The sequence below is a fragment of the Channa argus genome, chromosome 20 (assembly GCF_033026475.1).
Source record: "Channa argus isolate prfri chromosome 20, Channa argus male v1.0, whole genome shotgun sequence".
NCBI lineage: Eukaryota > Metazoa > Chordata > Actinopteri > Anabantiformes > Channidae > Channa > Channa argus.
In genome coordinates this window covers 10,574,546-10,599,919 of record NC_090216.1, presented here as the reverse complement: position 1 = coordinate 10,599,919, position 25,374 = coordinate 10,574,546, and the positions used below count along the sequence as shown (strand labels likewise).

General features: G+C 41.5%; 1 protein-coding gene across 3 annotated transcripts in view; it reads right to left on the bottom strand.

The window, feature by feature from the left end:
• LOC137105825 (mucin-19-like) overlaps nucleotides 1-24,952 on the bottom strand; it is a 31,228-nt gene extending 6,276 nt beyond the window's left edge. The window contains exons 1-2 of one of the 3 annotated variants that reach the window (XM_067488461.1): nucleotides 14,918-24,952; nucleotides 50-14,818 (exon numbers count right to left, since the gene is read on the bottom strand). In XM_067488461.1, the coding sequence (XP_067344562.1) occupies nucleotides 50-14,818; nucleotides 14,918-23,897 (23,749 nt within the window). In that variant the 5' untranslated portion in view covers nucleotides 23,898-24,952. Of the gene's footprint in view, nucleotides 1-49 lie in introns of all 3 variants that reach the window. The other 2 variants (XM_067488462.1, XM_067488460.1) reach the window with 2 other exon arrangements.
• Between the last annotated feature and the right edge of the window lie 422 nt (nucleotides 24,953-25,374).

Sequence of the window (25,374 nt, the reverse complement as noted above, 5' to 3'; positions counted from 1 at the left end):
AGTCAAAAAAAAATGAGCTCTTAAATAAAGATTGTGGACACGTAGATACCTGGAGGCTTTGTAGTTGTAGAGACTCTTGTTGTAGTAATTGGACCTGTAGTAGTTGGAGCAGCTGTTGTAGAAATCGGAACAGCTGTTGTTGAAGTCTTAAGTGACATTGTAGAAGCTGGACGTGTCATTGTGGTAGTATGACCAGATGTAGAGGCCAAAACAGTTGTTGCAGTAGTGGAAACTGCTGTTATAGTTGTAGAAACTGATGTTGATGTAGTCGGTACGGCTGTTGTTTTAATAGGTAATCCAGTTAGAGTAGTCTGATCTGTAGCTGTAGTAGTCACAACTGCTGTCGAAGAAGTCTGACCTGATGTAGACGTCACAACAGGTTTTGTAGTTGTCTGTATCTGCGTTGTGCTACTCTGCCCTGATACTGTAGTACTGGGTTCTGGTGTTGTTGTAGTTGGACCTGACGTTGTTGAAGTCTGAAATGATGTACTGCTAGAAATTGTTGTTGTCGTTGTGGGTAGTCCTGTAGTAGTACTATCACTTGGCATGGAGGTGAAAACTGTCGTTGTACTAGTCTGATCTGATGCTGTAGTAGTGGCAGCTGATGTTGAAGAAGACTGACCTGATGCAGAAGTAATTTCAGGTTCGGTTGTTGTGTGTATCTGTGTTGTGCTACTCTGCCCTGAAACTGTAGTACTTAGTTCTGCTGTAGTAGTACTATGACCTGGTGTGGAAGTGAGAATTGGTGTTGTACTAGTCTGATCTGACGCTGTAGAAGTTGGTTCCGCTGTAGTAGTACTATGACCTGGCGTGGAAGTGACAACGGATGTTGTACTAGTCTGATCTGATGATGTAGTAGTCGGAACTGTTGTTGAAGAAGTCTGACCTGATGTAGAAGTCACAACAGGTTTTGTAGTTGTCAATATCTGTGTTGTGGTACTCTGACCTGACACTGTAGTACTTAGTTCTCCTGTAGTAGTACTATGACCTGGCGTGGAAGTGAGAATAGTTGTTGTACTACTCTGACCTGACGCTGTAGTAGTTGGTTCTGCTGTAGTAGTACTATGAACTGGCGTGGAAGTGAAAATGTGTGTTGTTCTACTCTGATCTGATGCTGTAGTAGTTGGTTCTGCTGTTGTTGTTGTGGGAAGTCCTGTAGTAGTACTAATACCTGGAGTGGAAGTTAAAACTGGTGTTGTACTAGTCTGATCTGATGATGTAGTAGTCAGAACTGTTGTTGAAGAAGTCTGACCTGATGTAGAAGTCACAACAGGTTTTGTAGTTGTCAGTATCTGTGTTGTGGTACTCTGACCTGAAACTGTAGTAGTTGCTTCTGCTGTTGTTGTTGTGGGAACTGCTGTAGTAGTACTAATACCTGGAGTGGAAGTTATAATTGGTGTTGTACTAGTCTGATCTGACACCGTAGTAGTTGGTTCTGCTGTTGTTGTTGTTGTGGGAAGTGCGTTAGTAGTACTAATACCTGGAGTGGAAGTTAAAGCTGGTGCTGTACTAGTCTGATCTGATGCTGTAGTAGTTGATTCTGCTGTTGTTGTTGTGGGAAGTGCTGTAGTAGTACTAATACCTGGAGTGGATGTCAGAGATGTTGTTGTACTAGTCTGATCTGATGCTGTAGTAGTTGATTCTGCTGTTGTTGTTGTTGTAGGAAGTGCTGTAGTAGTACTAATACTTGGAGTGGTAGTGAGAATGGCTGTTGTACTGGTCTGATCTGACACTGTAGTAGCGGATTCTGCTGTTGTTGTTGTTGTGGGAAGTGCTGTAGTAGTACTATGACCTGGCGTGGAAGTAAGAATAGGTGTTGTACTAGTCTGATCTGACGCTGTAGTAATTGATTCTGCTGTTGTTGTTGTGGAAAGTGCTGTAGTAGTACTAATACCTGGGGTTGAAGTGAAAATAGGTGTTGTACTAGTCTGATCTGACGCTGTAGTAGTGGATTCTGTTTTTGTTGTTGTTGTGGGAAGTGCTGTAGTATTACTAATACCTGGAGTGGAAGTTATAGCTGGTGTTGTACTAGTATGATCTGATGCTGTAGTAGTTGATTCTGCTGTTGTTGTTGTTGTGGAAAGTGCTGTAGTAGTACTAATACCTGGAGTGGAAGTTAGAGTTGGTGTTGTACTAGTATGATCTGATGCTGTAGTAGTTGATTCTGCTTTTGTTGTTGTTGTGGGAAGTGCTGTAGTAGTAGTAATACCTGGAGTGGAAGTTAAAACTGGTGTTGTACTAGTCTGATCTGACGCTGTAGTAGTTGATTCTGCTGTTGTTTTTGTGGGAAGTGCTGTAGTAGTACTAATACCTGGAGTGGAAGTTAAAACTGCTGTTGTACTAGTCTGATCTGATGCTGTAGTAGATGATTCTGCTGTTGTTGTGGGAAGTGCTGTAGCAGTACTATGACCTGGAGTGGAAGTGAAAATAGGTGTTGTACTAGTCTGATCTGACACTGTAGTAGTGGATTCTGCTTTTGTTGTTGTTGTGGGAAGTGCTGTAGTAGTACTAATACCTGGAGTGGAAGTTAAAACTGATGTTGTACTAGTGTGATCTGACGCTGTAGTAGTTGATTCTGCTGTTATTGTTGTTGTTGGAAGTGCTGTAGTAGTACTAATACCTGGAGTGGAAGTTATAACTGGTGTTGTACTAGTCTGATCTGACGCCGTAGTAGTTGATTGTGCTGTTGTTGTTGTGGGAAGTGCTGTAGTAGTACTAATACCTGGAGTGGAAGTGAGAATAGTTATTGTACTAGTCTGATCTGATGCTGTAGTAGTTGGTTCTGATGTTGTTGTTGTGGGGAGTCCTGTAGTAGTACTAATACCTGGAGTGGAAGTTAGAGCTGGTGTTGTACTAGTTTGATCTGACACTGTAGTAGTTGATTCTGCTTTTGTTGTTGTTGTGGGAAGTGCTGTAGTAGTACTAATACCTGGAGTGGAAGATAAAACTGCTGTTGTACTAGTCTGATCTGACGCTGTAGTAGATGATTCTGCTGTTGTTGTGGGAAGTGCTATACTAGTACTATGACCTGGCGTGGAAGTAAGAATAGGTGTTGTACTAGTCTGATCTGACACTGTAGTAATTGATCCTGCTGTTGTTGTTGTGGGAAGTGCTGTAGTAGTACTAATACCTGGAGTGGAAGTTAAAACTGATGTTGTACTAGTGTGATCTGACGCTGTAGTAGTTGATTCTGTTGTTGTTGTGGGAAGTGCTGTAGTAGTACTAATACCTGGAGTGGAAGTGAGAATAGGTGTTGTACTAGTCTGATCTGATGCTGTAGTAGTTGATTCTGCTGTTGTTATGGGAAGTGCTGTAGTAGTACTATGACCTGGCATGGAAGTGAAAATAGGTGTTGTACTAGTCTGATCTGACGCTGTAGTAGTGGATTCTGCTGTTGTTGATGTTGTGGGAAGTGCTGTAGTAGTACTAATACCTGGAGTGGAAGTGAGAATAGTTGTTGCACTAGTCTTATCTGATGCTGTAGTAGATGATTCTGCTGTTGTTGTGGGAAGTGCTGTAGTAGTACTATGACCTGGCGTGGAAGTAAGAATAGGTGTTGTACTAGTCTGATCTGACGCTGTAGTAATTGATTCTGCTGTTGTTGTTGTGGGAAGTGCTGTAGTAGTACTAATACCTGGAGTGGAAGTTAAAATAGGTGTTGTACTAGTCTGATCTGATGCTGTAGTAGTTGATTCTACTGTTGTTGTGGGAAGTGTTGTAGTAGTACTTTGACCTGGCGTGGAAGTGAGAATGGGTGTTGTACTAGTCTGATCTGATGTTGTAGTAGTTGATTCTGTTGTTGTTGTTGTTGTGGGATGTGCTGTAGTAGTACTAATACCTGGAGTGGATGTTAGAGATGTTGTTGTATTAGTCTGATCTGATGCTGTAGTAGTTGATTCTGCGTTTGTTGTTGTTGTGGGAAGTGCTGTAGTAGTACTAATACCTGGAGTGGTAGTGAGAATGGGTGTTGTACTAGTCTGATCTGACACTGTAGAAGCGGATTCTGCTGTTGTTGTTGTGGGAAGTGCTGTAGTGGTACTTATACCTGGAGTGGTAGTAAAAATTGGTGTTGTACTAGTCTGATCTGACACTGTAGTAGTTGCTTCTGCTGTTGCCGTTGTTGTGGGAAGTGCTGTAGTAGTACTAATACCTGGAGTGGAAGTAATAAATGGTGTTGTACTAGTGTGATCTGACACTGTAGTAGTTGCTTCTGCTGTTGTCGTTGGGGGAAGTGCTGTAGTAGTACTAATAACTGCAGTGGAAGTTAAAACTGGTGTTGTTCTAATCTGATCTGACACTGTAGTAGTTGATTCTGCTGTTGTTGTTGTTGTGGGAAGTGCTGTAGTAGTACTAATACCTGTAGTGGGAGTTACAAGTGGGGTTGTACTAGTCTGATCTGACACTGTAGTAGTTGATTCTGTTGTTGTTGTTGTGGGATGTGCTGTAGTAGTACTAATACCTGTAGTGGAAGTGAGAATGGGTGTTGTACTAGTCTGATCTGACGCTGTAGTAGTTGATTCTGCTATTGTTGTTTTTGTGGGAAGTGCTGTAGTTGTACTAATACCTGTAGTGGAAGTAATAACTGGTGTTGTACTAGTCTGATCTGACGCTGTCGTAGTTGGCTCTGGTGTTGTCGTTGTGGGAAGTGCTGTAGTAGTACTAATACCTGGAGTGGAAGTTAAAACTGGTGTTGTACTAGTCTGATCTGACGCTGTCGTAGTTAGTTCTGCTGTTGTCGTTGTGGGAAGTGCTGTAGTAGTACTAATACCTGTAGTGGGAGTTACAAGTGGGGTTGTACTAGTCTGATCTGACACTGTAGTAGTTGATTCTGTTGTTGTTGTTGTGGGATGTGCTGTAGTAGTACTAATACCTGTAGTGGAAGTGAGAATGGGTGTTGTACTAGTCTGATCTGACGCTGTGGTAGTTGATTCTTCTTTTGTTGTTGTTGTGGGAAGTGCTGTTGTAGTACTAATACCTGGAGTGGAAGTTAAACCTGCTGTTGTACTAGTCTGATCTGATGCTGCCGTATTTGGCTCTGGTGTTGTCGTTGTGGGAAGTGCTGTAGTAGTACTAATACCTGGAGTGGAAGTTAAAACTGGTATTGTACTAGTCTGATCTGACACTGTAGTAGATGATTCTGTTGTTGTTGTGGGAAGTGCTGTAGTAGTACTAATACCTGGAGTGGAAGTTAAAACTGTTGTTGTACTAGTCTGATCTGATACTGTAGTTGTTGATTCTGTTGTTGTTGTTGTTGTGGGATGTGCTGTAGTAGTAGTAATACCTGTAGTGGAAGTTAACACTGCTGTTGTACTAGTCTGATCTGACGCTGTCGTAGTTGGTTCTGCTGTTGTCGTTGTGGGAAGTGATGTAGTAGTACTAATACCTGTAGTGGGACTTACAAGTGGGGTTGTAATAGTCTGATCTGACACTGTAGTAGTTGATTCTGTTGTTGTTGTTGTGGGATGTGCTGTAGTAGTACTAATACCTGTAGTGGAAGTGAGAATGGGTGTTGTACTAGTCTGATCTGACGCTGTAGTAGTTGATTCTGCTTTTGTTGTTGTTGTGGAAAGTGCTATAGTAGTACTAATACCTGGAGTTGAAGTTAAAACTGCTGTTGTACTAGTCTGATCTGACGCTGCCGTAGTTGGCTCTGGTGTTGTCGTTGTTGGAAGTGCTGTAGTAGTACTAATACCTGCAGTGGAAGTTAAAACTGGTGTTGTACTAGTCTGATGTGACGCTGTAGTAGTTGATTCTTTTGTTGTTGTTGTGGGAAGTGCTGTAGTAGTACTAATACCTGAAGTGGAAGTAAGAATGGGTGTTGTAGTAGTCTGATCTGATGTTGTAGTAGTTGATTCTGTTGTTGTTGTTGTTGTGGGATGTGCTGTAGTAGTACTAATACCTGGAGTGGAAGTGAGAGTTGGTGTTGTACTAGTATGATGTGACACTGTAGTAGTTGATTCTGTTGTTGTTGTGGGAAGTGCTGTAGTAGTACTAATACCTGGAGTGGAAGATAAAACTGGTGTTGTACTAGTCTGATCTGACGCTGTAGTAGTTGATTCTGCTGTTGTTGTTGTGGGAAGTGCTGTAGTAGTACTAATACCTGGAGTGGTAGTGAGAATGGGTGTTGTACTAGTCTGATCTGACACTGTAGTAGCGGATTCTGCTGTTGTTGTTGTGGGAAGTGCTGTAGTAGTACTTATACCTGGAGTGGTAGTAAAAATTGGTGTTGTACTAGTCTGATCTGACACTATAGTAGTTGCTTCTGCTGTTGTCGTTGTTGTGGGAAGTGCTGTAGTAGTACTATGACCTGGCGTGGAAGTGAGAATTGGTGTTGTACTAGTATGATCTGACGCTGTAGTAGTTGATTCTGCTGTTGTTGTTGTGGGAAGTGCTGTAGTAGTACTAATAACTGGAGTGGAAGTTAAAACTGGTGTTGTTCTAATCTGATCTGACACTGTAGTCGTTGATTCTGCTGTTGTTGTGGGAAGTGCTGTAGTAGTACTAATACCTGGAGTGGAAGTTAAAACTGGTGTTGTACTGGTCTGATCTGACGCTGTAGTAGTTGATTCTGCTGTTGTTGTTGTTGTGGGAAGTGCTGTAGTAGTACTAATACCTGTAGTGGGAGTTACAAGTGGGGTTGTACTAGTCTGATCTGACACTGTAGTAGTTGATTCTGTTGTTGTTGTTGTGGGATGTGCTGTAGTAGTACTAATACCTGTAGTGGAAGTGAGAATGGGTATTGTTCTAGTCTGATCTGACGCTGTAGTAGTTGATTCTGCTTTTGTTGTTGTTGTGGGAAGTGCTGTAGTAGTAGTAATATCTGTAGTGGAAGTAATAACTGGTGTTGTACTAGTGTCATCTGACACTGTAGTAGTTGATTCTGCTGTTGTTGTTGTTGTGGGAAGTGCTTTAGTAGTACTATGACCTGGCGTGGAAGTGAGAATGGGTGATGTACTAGTATGATCTGACGCTGTAGAAGTTGATTCTTCTGTTGTTGTTGTGGGAAGTGCTGTAGTAGTAGTAATACCTGGAGTGGAAGTAAGAATGGCTGTTGTACTAGTCTGATAGGACACTGTAGTAGATGATTCTGTTGTTGTTGTGGGAAGTGCTGTAGTAGTACTAATACCTGGAGTGGAAGTTAAAACTGTTGTTGTACTAGTCTGATCTGACACTGTAGTTGTTGATTCTGTTGTTGTTGTTGTTGTTGTGGGATGTGCTGTAGTTGTACTAATACCTGTTGTGGAAGTAATAACTGGTGTTGTACTAGTGTCATCTGACACTGTAGTAGTTGATTCTGCTGTAGTTGTTGTTGTGGGAAGTTCTGTAGTAGTACTAATACCTGGAGTGGAAGTAAGAATGGCTGTTGTACTAGTCTGATCTGACACTGTAGTAGATGATTCTGTTGTTGTTGTGGGAAGTGCTGTAGTAGTACTAATACCTGGAGTGGAAGTTAAAACGGTTGTTGTACTAGTCTGATCTGACACTGTAGTAGTTGATTCTGTTGTTGTTGTGGGAAGTGCTGTAGTAGTACTAATAACTGTAGTAGAAGTTAAAACTGGTGTTGTACAAGTATGATCTGACACTGTAGTTGTTGATTCTTCTGTTGTTGTTGTGGGAATTGCTGTAGTAGTACTATGACCTGATGTGGAAGTGAGAATGGCTGTTGTACTAGTGTGATGTGATGCTGTAGTAGTTGGTTCTGGTGTTGTTGTTGTGGGAAGTGCTGTAGTAGTGCTAATACTTGGAGTGGAAGTAATAACTGGTGTTGTACTAGTGTGATCTGACACTGTAGTAGTTGCTTCTGCTGTTGTCGTTGGGGGAAGTGCTGTAGTAGTACTAATACCTGGAGTGGATGTTAAAACTGGTGTTGTTCTAATCTGATCTGACACTGTAGTCGTTGATTCTGCTGTTGTTGTGGGAAGTGCTATAGTAGTACTAATACCTGTAGTGGAAGTGAGAATGGCTGTTGTACTAGTGTGATCCGACACTGTATTACTTGATTGTGCTGTTGTTGTTGTTGTGGGAAGTGCTGTAGTAGTACTAATACCTGTAGTGGGAGTTACAAGTGGGGTTGTACTAGTCTGATCTGACACTGTAGTAGTTGATTCTGTTGTTGTTATTGTGGGATGTGCTGTTGTAGTACTAATACCTGTAGTGGAAGTGAGAATGGGTGTTGTACTAGTCTGATCTGACGCTGTAGTAGTTGATTCTGCTTTTGTTGTTGTTGTGGGAAGTGCTGTAGTTGTAATAATACCTGTAGTGGAAGTAATAACTGGTGTTGTACTAGTGTCATCTGACACTGTAGTAGTTGATTCTGCTGTTGTTGTTGTTGTGGGAAGTGCTGTAGTAGTACTAATACCTGGAGTTGAAGTTAAAACTGCTGTTGTACTAGTCTGATCTGACGCTGTCGTAGTTGATTCTTCTGTTGTTGTTGTGGGAACTGCTGTAGTAGTACTAATACCTGGAGTGGAAGTTAAAACTGATGTTGTACTAGTGTGATCTGACGCTGTAGTAGTTGATTCTGTTGTTGTTGTGGGAAGTGCTGTAGTAGTACTAATACCTGGAGTGGAAGTGAGAATAGGTGTTGTACTAGTCTGATCTGATGCTGTAGTAGTTGATTCTGCTGTTGTTATGGGAAGTGCTGTAGTAGTACTATGACCTGGCATGGAAGTGAAAATAGGTGTTGTACTAGTCTGATCTGACGCTGTAGTAGTGGATTCTGCTGTTGTTGATGTTGTGGGAAGTGCTGTAGTAGTACTAATACCTGGAGTGGAAGTGAGAATAGTTGTTGCACTAGTCTTATCTGATGCTGTAGTAGATGATTCTGCTGTTGTTGTGGGAAGTGCTGTAGTAGTACTATGACCTGGCGTGGAAGTAAGAATAGGTGTTGTACTAGTCTGATCTGACGCTGTAGTAATTGATTCTGCTGTTGTTGTTGTGGGAAGTGCTGTAGTAGTACTAATACCTGGAGTGAAAGTTAAAATAGGTGTTGTACTAGTCTGATCTGATGCTGTAGTAGTTGATTCTGCTGTTGTTGTGGGAAGTGTTGTAGTAGTACTTTGACCTGGCGTGGAAGTGAGAATGGGTGTTGTACTAGTCTGATCTGATGTTGTAGTAGTTGATTCTGTTGTTGTTGTTGTTGTGGGATGTGCTGTAGTAGTACTAATACCTGGAGTGGATGTTAGAGATGTTGTTGTATTAGTCTGATCTGATGCTGTAGTAGTTGATTCTGCGTTTGTTGTTGTTGTGGGAAGTGCTGTAGTAGTACTAATACCTGGAGTGGTAGTGAGAATGGGTGTTGTACTAGTCTGATCTGACACTGTAGAAGCGGATTCTGCTGTTGTTGTTGTGGGAAGTGCTGTAGTGGTACTTATACCTGGAGTGGTAGTAAAAATTGGTGTTGTACTAGTCTGATCTGACACTGTAGTAGTTGCTTCTGCTGTTGCCGTTGTTGTGGGAAGTGCTGTAGTAGTACTAATACCTGGAGTGGAAGTAATAAATGGTGTTGTACTAGTGTGATCTGACACTGTAGTAGTTGCTTCTGCTGTTGTCGTTGGGGGAAGTGCTGTAGTAGTACTAATACCTGTAGTGGGAGTTACAAGTGGGGTTGTACTAGTCTGATCTGACACTGTAGTAGTTGATTCTGTTGTTGTTGTTGTGGGATGTGCTGTAGTAGTACTAATACCTGTAGTGGAAGTGAGAATGGGTGTTGTACTAGTCTGATCTGACGCTGTAGTAGTTGATTCTGCTATTGTTGTTTTTGTGGGAAGTGCTGTAGTAGTACTAATACCTGTAGTGGAAGTAATAACTGGTGTTGTACTAGTCTGATCTGACGCTGTCGTAGTTGGCTCTGGTGTTGTCGTTGTGGGAAGTGCTGTAGTAGTACTAATACCTGGAGTGGAAGTTAAAACTGGTGTTGTACTAGTCTGATCTGACGCTGTCGTAGTTAGTTCTGCTGTTGTCGTTGTGGGAAGTGCTGTAGTAGTACTAATACCTGTAGTGGGAGTTACAAGTGGGGTTGTACTAGTCTGATCTGACACTGTAGTAGTTGATTCTGTTGTTGTTGTTGTGGGATGTGCTGTAGTAGTACTAATACCTGTAGTGGAAGTGAGAATGGGTGTTGTACTAGTCTGATCTGATGTTGTAGTAGTTGATTCTTCTTTTGTTGTTGTTGTGGGAAGTGCTGTAGTAGTACTAATACCTGGAGTGGAAGTTAAACCTGCTGTTGTACTAGTCTGATCTGATGCTGCCGTATTTGGCTCTGGTGTTGTCGTTGTGGGAAGTGCTGTAGTAGTACTAATACCTGGAGTGGAAGTTAAAACTGGTATTGTACTAGTCTGATCTGACACTGTAGTAGATGATTCTGTTGTTGTTGTGGGAAGTGCTGTAGTAGTACTAATACCTGGAGTGGAAGTTAAAACTGTTGTTGTACTAGTCTGATCTGATACTGTAGTTGTTGATTCTGTTGTTGTTGTTGTTGTGGGATGTGCTGTAGTAGTAGTAATACCTGTAGTGGAAGTTAACACTGCTGTTGTACTAGTCTGATCTGACGCTGTCGTAGTTGGTTCTGCTGTTGTCGTTGTGGGAAGTGATGTAGTAGTACTAATACCTGTAGTGGGACTTACAAGTGGGGTTGTAATAGTCTGATCTGACACTGTAGTAGTTGATTCTGTTGTTGTTGTTGTGGGATGTGCTGTAGTAGTACTAATACCTGTAGTGGAAGTGAGAATGGGTGTTGTACTAGTCTGATCTGACGCTGTAGTAGTTGATTCTGCTTTTGTTGTTGTTGTGGAAAGTGCTATAGTAGTACTAATACCTGGAGTTGAAGTTAAAACTGCTGTTGTACTAGTCTGATCTGACACTGCCGTAGTTGGCTCTGGTGTTGTCGTTGTTGGAAGTGCTGTAGTAGTACTAATACCTGCAGTGGAAGTTAAAACTGGTGTTGTACTAGTCTGATGTGACGCTGTAGTAGTTGATTCTTTTGTTGTTGTTGTGGGAAGTGCTGTAGTAGTACTAATACCTGAAGTGGAAGTAAGAATGGGTGTTGTACTAGTCTGATCTGATGTTGTAGTAGTTGATTCTGTTGTTGTTGTTGTTGTGGGATGTGCTGTAGTAGTACTAATACCTGGAGTGGAAGTGAGAGTTGGTGTTGTACTAGTATGATGTGACACTGTAGTAGTTGATTCTGTTGTTGTTGTGGGAAGTGCTGTAGTAGTGCTAATACCTGGAGTGGAAGATAAAACTGGTGTTGTACTAGTCTGATCTGACGCTGTAGTAGTTGATTCTGCTGTTGTTGTTGTGGGAAGTGCTGTAGTAGTACTAATACCTGGAGTGGTAGTGAGAATGGGTGTTGTACTAGTCTGATCTGACACTGTAGTAGCGGATTCTGCTGTTGTTGTTGTGGGAAGTGCTGTAGTAGTACTTATACCTGGAGTGGTAGTAAAAATTGGTGTTGTACTAGTCTGATCTGACACTATAGTAGTTGCTTCTGCTGTTGTCGTTGTTGTGGGAAGTGCTGTAGTAGTACTATGACCTGGCGTGGAAGTGAGAATTGGTGTTGTACTAGTATGATCTGACGCTGTAGTAGTTGATTCTGCTGTTGTTGTTGTTGTGGGAAGTGCTGTAGTAGTACTAATACCTGTAGTGGGAGTTACAAGTGGGGTTGTACTACTCTGATCTGACACTGTAGTAGTTGATTCTGCTGTTGTTGTTGTTGTGGGAAGTGCTGTAGTAGTACTAATACCTGTAGTGGGAGTTACAAGTGGGGTTGTACTAGTCTGATCTGACACTGTAGTAGTTGATTCTGTTGTTGTTGTTGTGGGATGTGCTGTAGTAGTACTAATACCTGTAGTGGAAGTGAGAATGGGTGTTGTTCTAGTCTGATCTGACGCTGTAGTAGTTGATTCTGCTTTTGTTGTTGTTGTGGGAAGTGCTGTAGTAGTAGTAATACCTGTAGTGGAAGTTACAAGTGGGGTTGTACGAGTCTGATCTGACACTGTAGTAGTTGATTCTGTTGTTGTTGTTGTGGGATGTGCTGTAGTAGTACTAATACCTGTAGTGGAAGTGAGAATGGGTGTTGTTCTAGTCTGATCTGACGCTGTAGTAGTTGATTCTGCTTTTGTTGTTGTTGTGGGAAGTGCTGTAGTAGTAGTAATACCTGTAGTGGAAGTAATAACTGGTGTTGTACTAGTGTCATCTGACACTGTAGTAGTTGATTCTGCTGTTGTTGTTGTTGTGGGAAGTGCTGTAGTAGTAGTAATACCTGGAGTGGAAGTTAAAACTGGTGTTGTACTGGTCTGATCTGACGCTGTAGTAGTTGATTCTGCTGTTGTTGTTGTTGTGGGAAGTGCTGTAGTAGTACTAATACCTGTAGTGGGAGTTACAAGTGGGGTTGTACTAGTCTGATCTGACACTGTAGTAGTTGATTCTGTTGTTGTTGTTGTGGGATGTGCTGTAGTAGTACTAATACCTGTAGTGGAAGTGAGAATGGGTGTTGTTCTAGTCTGATCTGACGCTGTAGTAGTTGATTCTGCTTTTGTTGTTGTTGTGGGAAGTGCTGTAGTTGTACTAATACCTGTTGTGGAAGTAATAACTGGTGTTGTACTAGTGTCATCTGACACTGTAGTAGTTGATTCTGCTGTAGTTGTTGTTGTGGGAAGTTCTGTAGTAGTACTAATACCTGGAGTGGAAGTAAGAATGGCTGTTGTACTAGTCTGATCTGACACTGTAGTAGATGATTCTGTTGTTGTTGTGGGAAGTGCTGTAGTAGTACTAATACCTGGAGTGGAAGTTAAAACGGTTGTTGTACTAGTCTGATCTGACACTGTAGTAGTTGATTCTGTTGTTGTTGTGGGAAGTGCTGTAGTAGTACTAATAACTGTAGTAGAAGTTAAAACTGGTGTTGTACTAGTCTGATCTGACACTGTAGTTGTTGATTCTTCTGTTGTTGTTGTGGGAATTGCTGTAGTAGTACTATGACCTGATGTGGAAGTGAGAATGGCTGTTGTACTAGTGTGATGTGATGCTGTAGTAGTTGGTTCTGGTGTTGTTGTTGTGGGAAGTGCTGTAGTAGTGCTAATACTTGGAGTGGAAGTAATAACTGGTGTTGTAGTAGTGTGATCTGACACTGTAGTAGTTGCTTCTGCTGTTGTCGTTGGGGGAAGTGCTGTAGTAGTACTAATACCTGGAGTGGATGTTAAAACTGGTGTTGTTCTAATCTGATCTGACACTGTAGTCGTTGATTCTGCTGTTGTTGTGGGAAGTGCTATAGTAGTACTAATACCTGTAGTGGGAGTTACAAGTGGGGTTGTACTAGTCTGATCTGACACTGTAGTAGTTGATTCTGTTGTTGTTATTGTGGGATGTGCTGTTGTAGTACTAATACCTGTAGTGGAAGTGAGAATGGGTGTTGTACTAGTCTGATCTGACGCTGTAGTAGTTGATTCTGCTTTTGTTGTTGTTGTGGGAAGTGCTGTAGTTGTAATAATACCTGTAGTGGAAGTAATAACTGGTGTTGTACTAGTGTCATCTGACACTGTAGTAGTTGATTCTGCTGTTGTTGTTGTTGTGGGAAGTGCTGTAGTAGTACTAATACCTGGAGTTGAAGTTAAAACTGCTGTTGTACTAGTCTGATCTGACGCTGTCGTAGTTGATTCTTCTGTTGTTGTTGTGGGAACTGCTGTAGTATTACTAATACCTGGAGTGGAAGTAAGAATGGCTGTTGTACTAGTCTGATATGACATTGTAGTAGATGATTCTGTTGTTGTTGTGGGAAGTGCTGTAGTAGTACTAATACCTGGAGTGGACGTTAAAACTGTTGTTGTACTAGTCTGATATGACACTGTAGTAGATGATTCTGTTGTTGTTGTGGGAAGTGCTGTAGTAGTACTAATGCCTGTAGTGGAAGTGAGAATGGCTGTTGTACTAGTCTGATCTGACGCTGTAGTAGTTGATTCTTCTGTTGTTGTTGTGGGAAGTGCTGTAGTAGTACTAATACCTGTAGTGGAAGTTAAAACTGGTGTTGTACTAGTCTGATCTGACACTGTAGTTGTTGATTCTGCTGTTGTTGTTGTGGGAAGTGCTGTAGTAGTACTAATACCTGTAGTGGGAGTTACAAGTGGGGTTGTACTAGTCTGATCTAACACTGTAGTAGTTGATTCTGTTGTTGTTGTTGTGGGATGTGCTGTAGTAGTACTAATACCTGTAGTGGGAGTTACAAGTGGGGTTGTACTAGTCTGATCTGACACTGTAGTAGTTGATTCTGTTGTTGTTGTTGTGAGATGTGTTGTAGTAGTACTAATACCTGTAGTGGAAGTGAGAATGGGTGTTGTACTAGTCTGATCTGATGTTGTAGTAGTTGATTCTGGTTTTGTTGTTGTTGTGGGAAGTGCTGTAGTAGTACTAATTCCTGAAGTGGAAGTTAAAACTGCTGTTGTACTAGTCTGATCTGATGCTGTCGTAGTTTGCTCTGGTGTTGTCGTTGTGGGAAGTGCTGTAGTAGTACTAATACCTGGAGTGGAAGTTAAAACTGGTGTTGTACTAGTCTGATCTGACACTGTAGTTGTTGATTCTGCTGTTGTTGTTGTGGGAAGTGCTGTAGTAGTACTAATACCTGTAGTGGGAGTTACGAGTGGGGTTGTACTAGTATGATGTGACACTGTAGTATTTGATTCTATTGTTGTTGTTGTGGGATGTGCTGTAGTAGTACTAATACCTGTAGTGGAAGTGAGAATGGCTGTTGCACTAGTCTGATCTGACACTGTAGTAGTTGATTCTGCTCTTGTTGTTGTTGTGGGAAGTGCTGTAGTAGTACTAATACCTGGAGTGGAAGTTAAAACTGCTGTTGTACTAGTGTGATCTGACACTGTAGTATATGATTCTGTAGTTGTTGTGGGAAGTGCTGTAGTAGTACTAATACCTGGAGTGGAAGTTAAAACTGTTGTTGTACTAGTCTGATCTGACACTGTAGTTGTTGATTCTGTTGTTGTTGTTGTGGGATGTTCTGTAGTAGTACTAACACCTGTAGTGGAAGTGAGAATGGGTGTTGTACTAGTCTGATCTGATGTTGTAGTAGTTGATTCTGCTTTTGTTGTTGTTGTGGGAAGTGCTGTAGTAGTACTAATTCCTGGAGTGGAAGTTAAAACTGCTGTTGTACTTGTCTGATCTGACACTGTAGTATATGATTCTGTTGTTGTTGTGGGATGTTCTGTAGTAGTACTAATACCTGTAGTGGAATTGAGAATGGGTGTTGTACTAGTCTGATCTGATGTTGTAGTAGTTGATTCTGCTTTTGTTGTTGTTGTGGGAAGTGCTGTAGTAGTACTAATTCCTGGAGTGGAAGTTAAAACTGTTGTTGTACTAGTCAGATCTGACACTGTAGTTGTTGATTCTGTTGTTGTTGTTGTGGGAAGTTCTGTAGTAGTACTAATACCTGAAGTGGAAGTAATAACTGGTGTTGTACTAGTGTCATCTGACACTGTAGTAGTTGATTCTGCTGTTGTTGTTGTTGTGGGAAGTGCTTTAGTAGTACTAATACCTGTAGTGGAAGTGAGAATGGCTGTTGTACTAGTCTGATCTGACACTGTAGTAATTGATTCTGCTCTTGTTGTTGTTGTGGGAAGTGCTGTAGTAGTACTAATACCTGTAGTCGAGGTTAAAACTGGTTTTGTACTAGTCTCATCTGACACTGTAGTAGTTGATTCTGCTCTTGTTGTTGTTGTGGGAAGTGCTGTAGTAGTACTAATACCTGGAGTGGAAGTAAGAATTGCTGTTGTACTAGTCTGATATGACACTGTAGTAGATGATTCTGTTGTTGTTGTGGGAAGTGCTGTAGTAGTACTAATACCTGGAGTGGAAGTTAAAACTGTTGTTGTACTAGTCTGATATGACACTGTAGTAGTTGATTCTGCTTTTGTTGTTGTTGTGGGAAGTGCTATAGTAGTACTAATGCCTGTAGTGGAAGTGAGAATGGCTGTTGTACTAGTCTGATCTGACATTGTAGTTGTTGATTCTGCTGTTGTTGTTGTGGGAATTGCTATAGTAGTACTATGACCAGGCGTGGAAGTGAGAATGGGTGTTGTACTAGTATGATCTGACGCTGTAGTAGTTGATTCTGCTGTTGTTGTTGTGGGAAGTGCTGTAGTAGTACTAATACCTGTAGTGGAAGTTAACACTGCTGTTGTACTAGTCTGATCTGACGCTGTCGTAGTTGGTTCTGCTGTTGTCGTTGTGGGAAGTGCTGTAGTAGTACTAATACCTGTAGTGGGAGTTACAAATGGGGTTGTACTAGTCTGATCTGACACTGTAGTAGTTGATTCTGTTGTTGTTGTTGTGGGATGTGCTGTAGTAGTACTAATACCTAGAGTGGAAGTTAAAACTGGTGTTGTACTAGTCTGATCTGACGCTGTAGTAGTTGATTCTTCTGTTGTTGTTGTGGGAAGTGCTGTAGTAGTACTAATACCTGGAGTGGAAGTTAGAATGGCAGTTGTACTAGTCTGATCTGACACTGTAGTAGTTGATTCTGTTGTTGTTGTGGGAAGTGCTGTAGTAGTACTAATAACTGTAGTGGAAGTTAAAACTGGTGTTGTACTAGTCTGATCTGACAATGTAGTAGTTGATTCTTCTGTTGTTGTTGTGGGAAGTGCTGTAGTAGTACTAATACTTGTAGTGGGAGTTACAAGTGGGGTTGTACTAGTCTGATCTGACACTGTAGTAGTTGATTCTGTTGTTGTTGTTGTGGGATGTGCTGTAGTAGTACTAATACCAGTAGTGGAAGTGAGAATGGGTGTTGTACTAGTCTGATCTGATGCTGTAGTAGTTGATTCTGCTTTTGTTGTTGTTGTGGGAAGTGCTGTAGTAGTACTAATACCTGGAGTGGAAGTTAAAACTGGTGTTGTACTAGTCTGATCTGAGGCTGTAGTAGTTGATTCTGCTTTTGTTGTTGTTGTGGGAAGTGCTGTAGTAGTACTAATACCTGTAGTGGAAGGTAAAACTGCTGTTGTACTAGTCTGGTCTGACGCTGTCGTAATTGGTTCTGCTGTTGTCGTTGTGGGAGGTGCTGTAGTAGTACTAATACTTGTAGTGGGAGTTACAAGTGGGGTTGTACTAGTCTGATCTGACACTGTAGTAGTTGATTCTGTTGTTGTTGTTGTGGGATGTGCTGTAGTAGTACTAATACCTGTAGTGGGAGTTACAAGTGGGGTTGTACTAGTCTGATCTGACACTGTAGTAGTTGATTCTGTTGTTGTTGTTGTGGGATGTGTTGTAGTAGTACTAATACCTGTAGTGGAAGTGAGAATGGGTGTTGTACTAGTCTGATCTGATGTTGTAGTAGTTGATTCTGCTTTTGTTGTTGTTGTGGGAAGTGCTGTAGTAGTACTAATTCCTGAAGTGGAAGTTAAAACTGCTGTTGTACTAGTCTGATCTGATGCTGTCGTAGTTTGCTCTGGTGTTGTCGTTGTGGGAAGTGCTGTAGTAGTACTAATACCTGGAGTGGAAGTTAAAACTGGTGTTGTACTAGTCTGATCTGACACTGTAGTTGTTGATTCTGCTGTTGTTGTTGTGGGAAGTGCTGTAGTAGTACTAATACCTGTAGTGGGAGTTACGAGTGGGGTTGTACTAGTATGATGTGACACTGTAGTATTTGATTCTATTGTTGTTGTTGTGGGATGTGCTGTAGTAGTACTAATACCTGTAGTGGAAGTGAGAATGGCTGTTGCACTAGTCTGATCTGACACTGTAGTAGTTGATTCTGCTCTTGTTGTTGTTGTGGGAAGTGCTGTAGTAGTACTAATACCTGGAGTGGAAGTTAAAACTGTTGTTGTACTAGTCTGATCTGACACTGTAGTTGTTGATTCTGTTGTTGTTGTTGTGGGATGTTCTGTAGTAGTACTAACACCTGTAGTGGAAGTGAGAATGGGTGTTGTACTAGTCTGATCTGATGTTGTAGTAGTTGATTCTGCTTTTGTTGTTGTTGTGGGAAGTGCTGTAGTAGTACTAATTCCTGGAGTGGAAGTTAAAACTGCTGTTGTACTTGTCTGATCTGACACTGTAGTATATGATTCTGTTGTTGTTGTGGGATGTTCTGTAGTAGTACTAATACCTGTAGTGGAATTGAGAATGGGTGTTGTACTAGTCTGATCTGATGTTGTAGTAGTTGATTCTGCTTTTGTTGTTGTTGTGGGAAGTGCTGTAGTAGTACTAATTCCTGGAGTGGAAGTTAAAACTGTTGTTGTACTAGTCAGATCTGACACTGTAGTTGTTGATTCTGTTGTTGTTGTTGTGGGAAGTTCTGTAGTAGTACTAATACCTGAAGTGGAAGTAATAACTGGTGTTGTACTAGTGTCATCTGACACTGTAGTAGTTGATTCTGCTGTTGTTGTTGTTGTGGGAAGTGCTTTAGTAGTACTAATACCTGTAGTGGAAGTGAGAATGGCTGTTGTACTAGTCTGATCTGACACTGTAGTAATTGATTCTGCTCTTGTTGTTGTTGTGGGAAGTGCTGTAGTAGTACTAATACCTGTAGTCGAGGTTAAAACTGGTTTTGTACTAGTCTCATCTGACACTGTAGTAGTTGATTCTGCTCTTGTTGTTGTTGTGGGAAGTGCTGTAGTAGTACTAATACCTGGAGTGGAAGTAAGAATTGCTGTTGTACTAGTCTGATATGACACTGTAGTAGATGATTCTGTTGTTGTTGTGGGAAGTGCTGTAGTAGTACTAATACCTGGAGTGGAAGTTAAAACTGTTGTTGTACTAGTCTGATATGACACTGTAGTAGTTGATTCTGCTTTTGTTGTTGTTGTGGGAAGTGCTATAGTAGTACTAATGCCTGTAGTGGAAGTGAGAATGGCTGTTGTACTAGTCTGATCTGACATTGTAGTTGTTGATTCTGCTGTTGTTGTTGTGGGAATTGCTATAGTAGTACTATGACCAGGCGTGGAAGTGAGAATGGGTGTTGTACTAGTATGATCTGACGCTGTAGTAGTTGATTCTGCTGTTGTTGTTGTGGGAAGTGCTGTAGTAGTACTAATACCTGTAGTGGAAGTTAACACTGCTGTTGTACTAGTCTGATCTGACGCTGTCGTAGTTGGTTCTGCTGTTGTCGTTGTGGGAAGTGCTGTAGTAGTACTAATACCTGTAGTGGGAGTTACAAATGGGGTTGTACTAGTCTGATCTGACACTGTAGTAGTTGATTCTGTTGTTGTTGTTGTGGGATGTGCTGTAGTAGTACTAATACCTAGAGTGGAAGTTAAAACTGGTGTTGTACTAGTCTGATCTGACGCTGTAGTAGTTGATTCTTCTGTTGTTGTTGTGGGAAGTGCTGTAGTAGTACTAATACCTGGAGTGGAAGTTAGAATGGCAGTTGTACTAGTCTGATCTGACACTGTAGTAGTTGATTCTGTTGTTGTTGTGGGAAATGCTGTAGTAGTACTAATAACTGTAGTGGAAGTTAAAACTGGTGTTGTACTAGTCTGATCTGACAATGTAGTAGTTGATTCTTCTGTTGTTGTTGTGGGAAGTGCTGTAGTAGTACTAATACTTGTAGTGGGAGTTACAAGTGGGGTTGTACTAGTCTGATCTGACACTGTAGTAGTTGATTCTGTTGTTGTTGTTGTGGGATGTGCTGTAGTAGTACTAATACCAGTAGTGGAAGTGAGAATGGGTGTTGTACTAGTCTGATCTGATGCTGTAGTAGTTGATTCTGCTTTTGTTGTTGTTGTGGGAAGTGCTGTAGTAGTACTAATACCTGGAGTGGAAGTTAAAACTGGTGTTGTACTAGTCTGATCTGAGGCTGTAGTAGTTGATTCTGCTTTTGTTGTTGTTGTGGGAAGTGCTGTAGTAGTACTAATACCTGTAGTGGAAGGTAAAACTGCTGTTGTACTAGTCTGGTCTGACGCTGTCGTAGTTGGTTCTGCTGTTGTCGTTGTGGGAGGTGCTGTAGTAGTACTAATACCTGGAGTGGAAGTTAAAACTGGTGTTGTACTAGTCTGATCTGACACTGTAGTTGTTGATTCTCCTGTTGTTGTTATGGGAAGTGCTGTAGTAGTACTAATACCTGGAGTGGAAGTTAAAACTGGTGTTGTACTAGTCTGATCTGACACTGTAGTAGTTGATTCTTCTGTTGTTGTTGTGGGAAGTGCTGTAGTAGTACTAATACCTGGAGTGGAAGTAAGAATGGCTGTTGTACTAGTCTGATCTGACAATGTAGTAGTTGATTCTGTTGTTGTTGTGGGAAGTGCTGTAGCAGTACTAATAACTGTAGTGGAAGTTAAAACTGGTGTTGTACTAGTCTGATCTGACACTGTAGTAGTTGATTCTTCTGTTGTTGTTGTGGGAAGTGCTGTAGTAGTACTAATACCTGTAGTGGGAGTTACAAGTGGGGTTGTACTAGTTTGATCTGACACTGTAGTAGTTGATTCTGTTGTTGTTGTTGTGGGATGTGCTGTAGTAGTACTAATACCTGTAGTGGAAGTGAGAATGGGTGTTGTACTAGTCTGATCTGATGCTGTAGTAGTTGATTCTGCTTTTGTTGTTGTTGTGGGAAGTGCTCTAGTAGTACTAAGTCCTGGAGTGGAAGTTAAAACTGCTGTTGTACTAGTCTGATCTGACGCTGTCGTAGTTGGCTCTGGTGTTGTCATTGTGCGAAGTGCTGTAGTAGTACTAATACCTGGAGTGGAAGTTAAAACTGGTGTTGTACTAGTCTGATCTGACACTGTAGTTGTTGATTCTGCTGTTGTTGTTGTGGGAAGTGCTGTAGTAGTACTAATTCTTGGAGTGGAAGTTAAAACTGCTGTTGTACTAGTCTGATGTGACGCTGTCGTAGTTGGCTCTGGTGTTGTCGTTGTGGGAAGTGCTGTAGTAGTACTAATAGCTGGAGTGGAAGTTAAAACTGGTGTTGTACTAGTCTGATCTGAGGCTGTAGTAGTTGATTCTGCTTTTGTTGTTGTTGTGGGAAGTGCTGTAGTAGTACTAATACCTGTAGTGGAAGGTAAAACTGCTGTTGTACTAGTCTGGTCTGACGCTGTCGTAGTTGGTTCTGCTGTTGTCGTTGTGGGAGGTGCTGTAGTAGTACTAATACCTGTCGTGGAAGTTAAAACTGGTGTTGTACTAGTTTGATCTGACACTGTAGTTGTTGATTCTGCTGTTGTTGTTGTGGGAAGTGCTGTGGTAGTGCTAATACCTGTAGTGGGAGTTACAAGTGGGGTTGTACTAGTCTGATCTGACGCTGTAGTAGTTGATTCTGTTGTTGTTGTGGGAAGTGCTGTGGTAGTACTAATACCTGGAGTGGAAGTTAAAACTTGTGTTGTACTAGTCTGATCTGACGCTGTAGTAGTTGATTCTGTTGTTGTTGTGGGAAGTGCTGTAGTAGTACTAATAACTGTAGTGGAAGTTAAAACTGGTGTTGTACTAGTCTGATCTGACACTGTAGTAGTTGATTCTTCTGTTGTTGTTGTGGGAAGTGCTGTAGTAGTACTAATACTTGTAGTGGGAGTTACAAGTGGGGTTGTACTACTGTGATCTGACACTGTAGTAGTTGATTCTGTTGTTGTTGTTGTGGGATGTGCTGTAGTAGTACTAATACCTGGAGTGGAAGTTAAAACTGGTGTTGTACTAGTCTGATCTGACGCTGTAGTAGTTGATTCTTCTGTTGTTGTTGTGGGAACTGCTGTAGTAGTACTAATACCTGGAGTGGAAGTAAGAATGGCTGTTGTACTAGTCTGATCTGACACTGTAGTAGTTGATTCTGTTGTTGTTGTGGGATATGCTGTAGCAGTACTAATGACTGTAGTGGAAGTTAAAACTGGTGTTGTACTAGTCTGATCTGAAGTTGATTCTTCTGTTGTTGTTGTGGGAAGTGCTGTAGTAGTACTAATACCTGTAGTAGGAGTTACAAGTGGGGTTGTACTAGTCTGATCTGACACTGTAGTAGTTGATTCTGTTGTTGTTGTTGTGGGATGTGCTGTAGTAGTACTAATACCTGTAGTGGAAGTGAGAATGGGTGTTGTACTAGTCTGATCTGATGCTGTCGTAGTTGGCTCTGGTGTTGTCATTGTGGGAAGTGCTGTAGTAGTACTAATACCTGGAGTGGAAGTTAAAACTGGTGTTGTACTAGTCTGATCTGAGGCTGTAGTAGTTGATTCTGCTGTTGTTGTTGTGGGAAGTGCTTTAGTAGTACTAATTCCTGGAGTGGAAGTTAAAACTGCTGTTGTACTAGTCTGATCTGACGCTGTCGTAGTTGGCTCTGGTGTTGTCATTGTGGGAAGTGCTTTAGTAGTACTAATACCTGGAGTGGAAGTTAAAACTGGTGTTGTACTAGTCTGATCTGAGGCTGTAGTAGTTGATTCTGCTGTTGTTGTTGTGGGAAGTGCTGTAGTAGTACTAATTCCTGGAGTGGAAGTTAAAACTGCTGTTGTACTAGTCTGATCTGACGCTGTCGTAGTTGGCTCTGGTGTTGTCGTTGTGGGAAGTGCTGTAGTAGTACTAATACCTGGAGTGGAAGTTAAAACTGCTGTTGTACTAGTTTGATCTGACACTGTAGTTGTTGATTCTGCTGTTGTTGTTGTGGGAAGTGCTGTAGTAGTGCTAATACCTGTAGTGGGAGTTACAAGTGGGGTTGTACTAGTCTGATCTGACACTGTAGTAGTTGATTCCACTTTTGTTGTTGTTGTGGGAAGTGCTGTAGTAGTACTAATACCTGGAGTGGAAGTTAAAACTGGTGTTGTACTAGTCTGATCTGACGCTGTAGTAGTTGATTCTTCTGTTGTTGTTGTGGGAAGTGCTGTAGTAGTACTAATACCTGGAGTGGAAGTTAAAACTGTTGTTGTACTAGTCTGATCTGATACTGTAGTAGTTGATTCTTCTGTTGTTGTTGTGGGAAGTGCTGTAGTAGTACTAATACCTGTAGTGGGAGTTACAATTGGGGTTGTACTACTCTGATCTGACACTGTAGTAGTTGATTCTGTTGTTGTTGTTGTGGGAAGTGCTGTAGTAGTACTAATACCTGGAGTGGAAGTTAAAACTGGTGATGTACTAGTCTGATCTGAGGCTGTAGTAGTTGATTCTGCTTTTGTTGTTGTTGTGGGAAGTGCTGTAGTAGTACTAATACCTGTAGTGGAAGGTAAAACTGCTGTTGTACTAGTCTGATCTGACGCTGTCGTAGTTGGTTCTGTTGTTGTCGTTGTGGGAAGTGCTGTAGTAGTACTAATACTTGGAGTGGAAGTTAAAACTGATGTTGTACTAGTCTGATCTGACACTGTAGTTGTTGATTCTACTGTTGTTGTTGTGGGAAGTGCTGTAGTAGTACTAATACCTGGAGTGGAAGTTAAAACTGGTGTTGTACTAGTCTGATCTGACACTGTAGTAGTTGATTCTTCTGTTGTTGTTGTGGGAAATGCTGTAGTAGTACTAATACCTGTAGTGGGAGTTACAAGTGGGGTTGTACTACTCTGATCTGACACTGTCGTAGTTGGTTCTGCTGTTGTCGTTGTGGGAGGTGCTGTAGTAATACTAATACCTGTAGTGGAAGTTAAAACTGGTGTTGTACTAGTTTGATCTGACACTGTAGTTGTTGATTCTGCTGTTGTTGTTGTGGGAAGTGCTGTAGTACTGCTAATACCTGTAGTGGGAGTTACAAGTGGGGTTGTACTAGGCTGATCTGACACTGTAGTAGTTGATTCCACTTTTGTTGTTGTTGTGGGAAGTGCTGTAGTAGTACTAATACCTGGAGTGGAAGTTAAAACTGGTGTTGTACTAGTTTGATCTGAGGCTGTAGTAGTTGATTCTGCTTTTGTTGTTGTTGTGGGAAGTGCTGTAGTAGTACTAATACCTGTAGTGGAAGGTAAAACTGCTGTTGTACTAGTCTGATCTGTCGCTGTTGTAGTTGGTTCTGTTGTTGTCATTGTGGGAAGTGCTGTAGTAGTACTAATACCTGGAGTGGAAGTTAAAACTGGTGTTGTACTAGTCTGGTCTGACACTGTAGTTGTTGATTCTGCTGTTGTTGTATCGGGAAGTGCTGTATTAGTACTAATACCTGTAGTGGGAGTTACAAGTGGGGTTGTACTAGTCTGATCTGACACTGTAGTATTTGATTCTGTTGTTGTTGTTGTGGGATGTGCTGTAGTAGTACTAATACCTGTAGTGGGAGTGAGAATGGCTGTTGTACTAGTCTGATCTGACGCTGTAGTAGTTGATTCTGCTCTTGTTGTTGTTGTGGGAAGTGCTGTAGTAGTACTAATACCTGTAGTCGAGGTTAAAACTGGTTTTGTACTAGTCTCATCTGACACTGTAGTCGTAGATTCTGCTGTTGTTGTTGTTGTGGGAAGTGCTGTAGTAGTACTAATACCTGGAGTGGAAGTTAAAACTGGTGTTGTACTAGTCTGATCTGACACTGTAGTAGTTGAGTCTGCTGTTGTTGTTGTGGGAAGTGCTGTAGTAGTACTAATACCTGTAGTGGGAGTTACAATTGGGGTTGTACTACTCTGATCTGACACTGTAGTAGTTGATTCTGTTGTTGTTGTTGTGGGAAGTGCTGTAGTAGTACTAATACCTGGAGTGGAAGTTAAAACTGGTGTTGTACTAGTCTGATCTGAGGCTGTAGTAGTTGATTCTGCTTTTGTTGTTGTTGTGGGAAGTGCTGTTGTAGTACTAATACTTGTAGTGGGAGTTACAAGTGGGGTTGTACTAGTCTGATCTGACACTGTAGTAGTTGGTTCTGTTGTTGTTGTTGTGGGATGTGCTGTAGTAGTACTAATACCAGTAGTGGAAGTGAGAATGGGTGTTGTACTAGTCTGATCTGATGCTGTAGTAGTTGATTCTGCTTTTGTTGTTGTTGTGGGAAGTGCTGTAGTAGTACTAATACCTGTAGTGGAAGTTAACACTGCTGTTGTACTAGTCTGATCTGATGCTGTCGTAGTTGGTTCTGCTGTTGTCGTTGTGGGAAGTGCTGTAGTAGTACTAATACCTGTAGTGGGAGTTACAAGTGGGGTTGTACTAGTCTGATCTGACACTGTAGTAGTTGATTCTGTTGTTGTTGTTGTGGGAAGTGCTGTAGTAGTACTAATACCTGGAGTGGAAGTTAAAACTGGTGTTGTACTAGTCTGATCTGACGCTGTAGTAGTTGATTCTTCTGTTGTTGTTGTGGGAAGTGCTGTAGTAGTACTAATACCTGGAGTGGAAGTAAGAATGGCTGTTGTACTAGTCTGATCTGACACTGTAGTAGTTGATTCTGTTGTTGTTGTGGGATATGCTGTAGCAGTACTAATAACTGTGGTGGAAGTTAAAACTGGTGTTGTACTAGTCTGATCTGACACTGTAGTAGTTGATTCTTCTGTTGTTGTTGTGGGAAGTGCTGTAGTAGTACTAATAACTGTAGTGGAA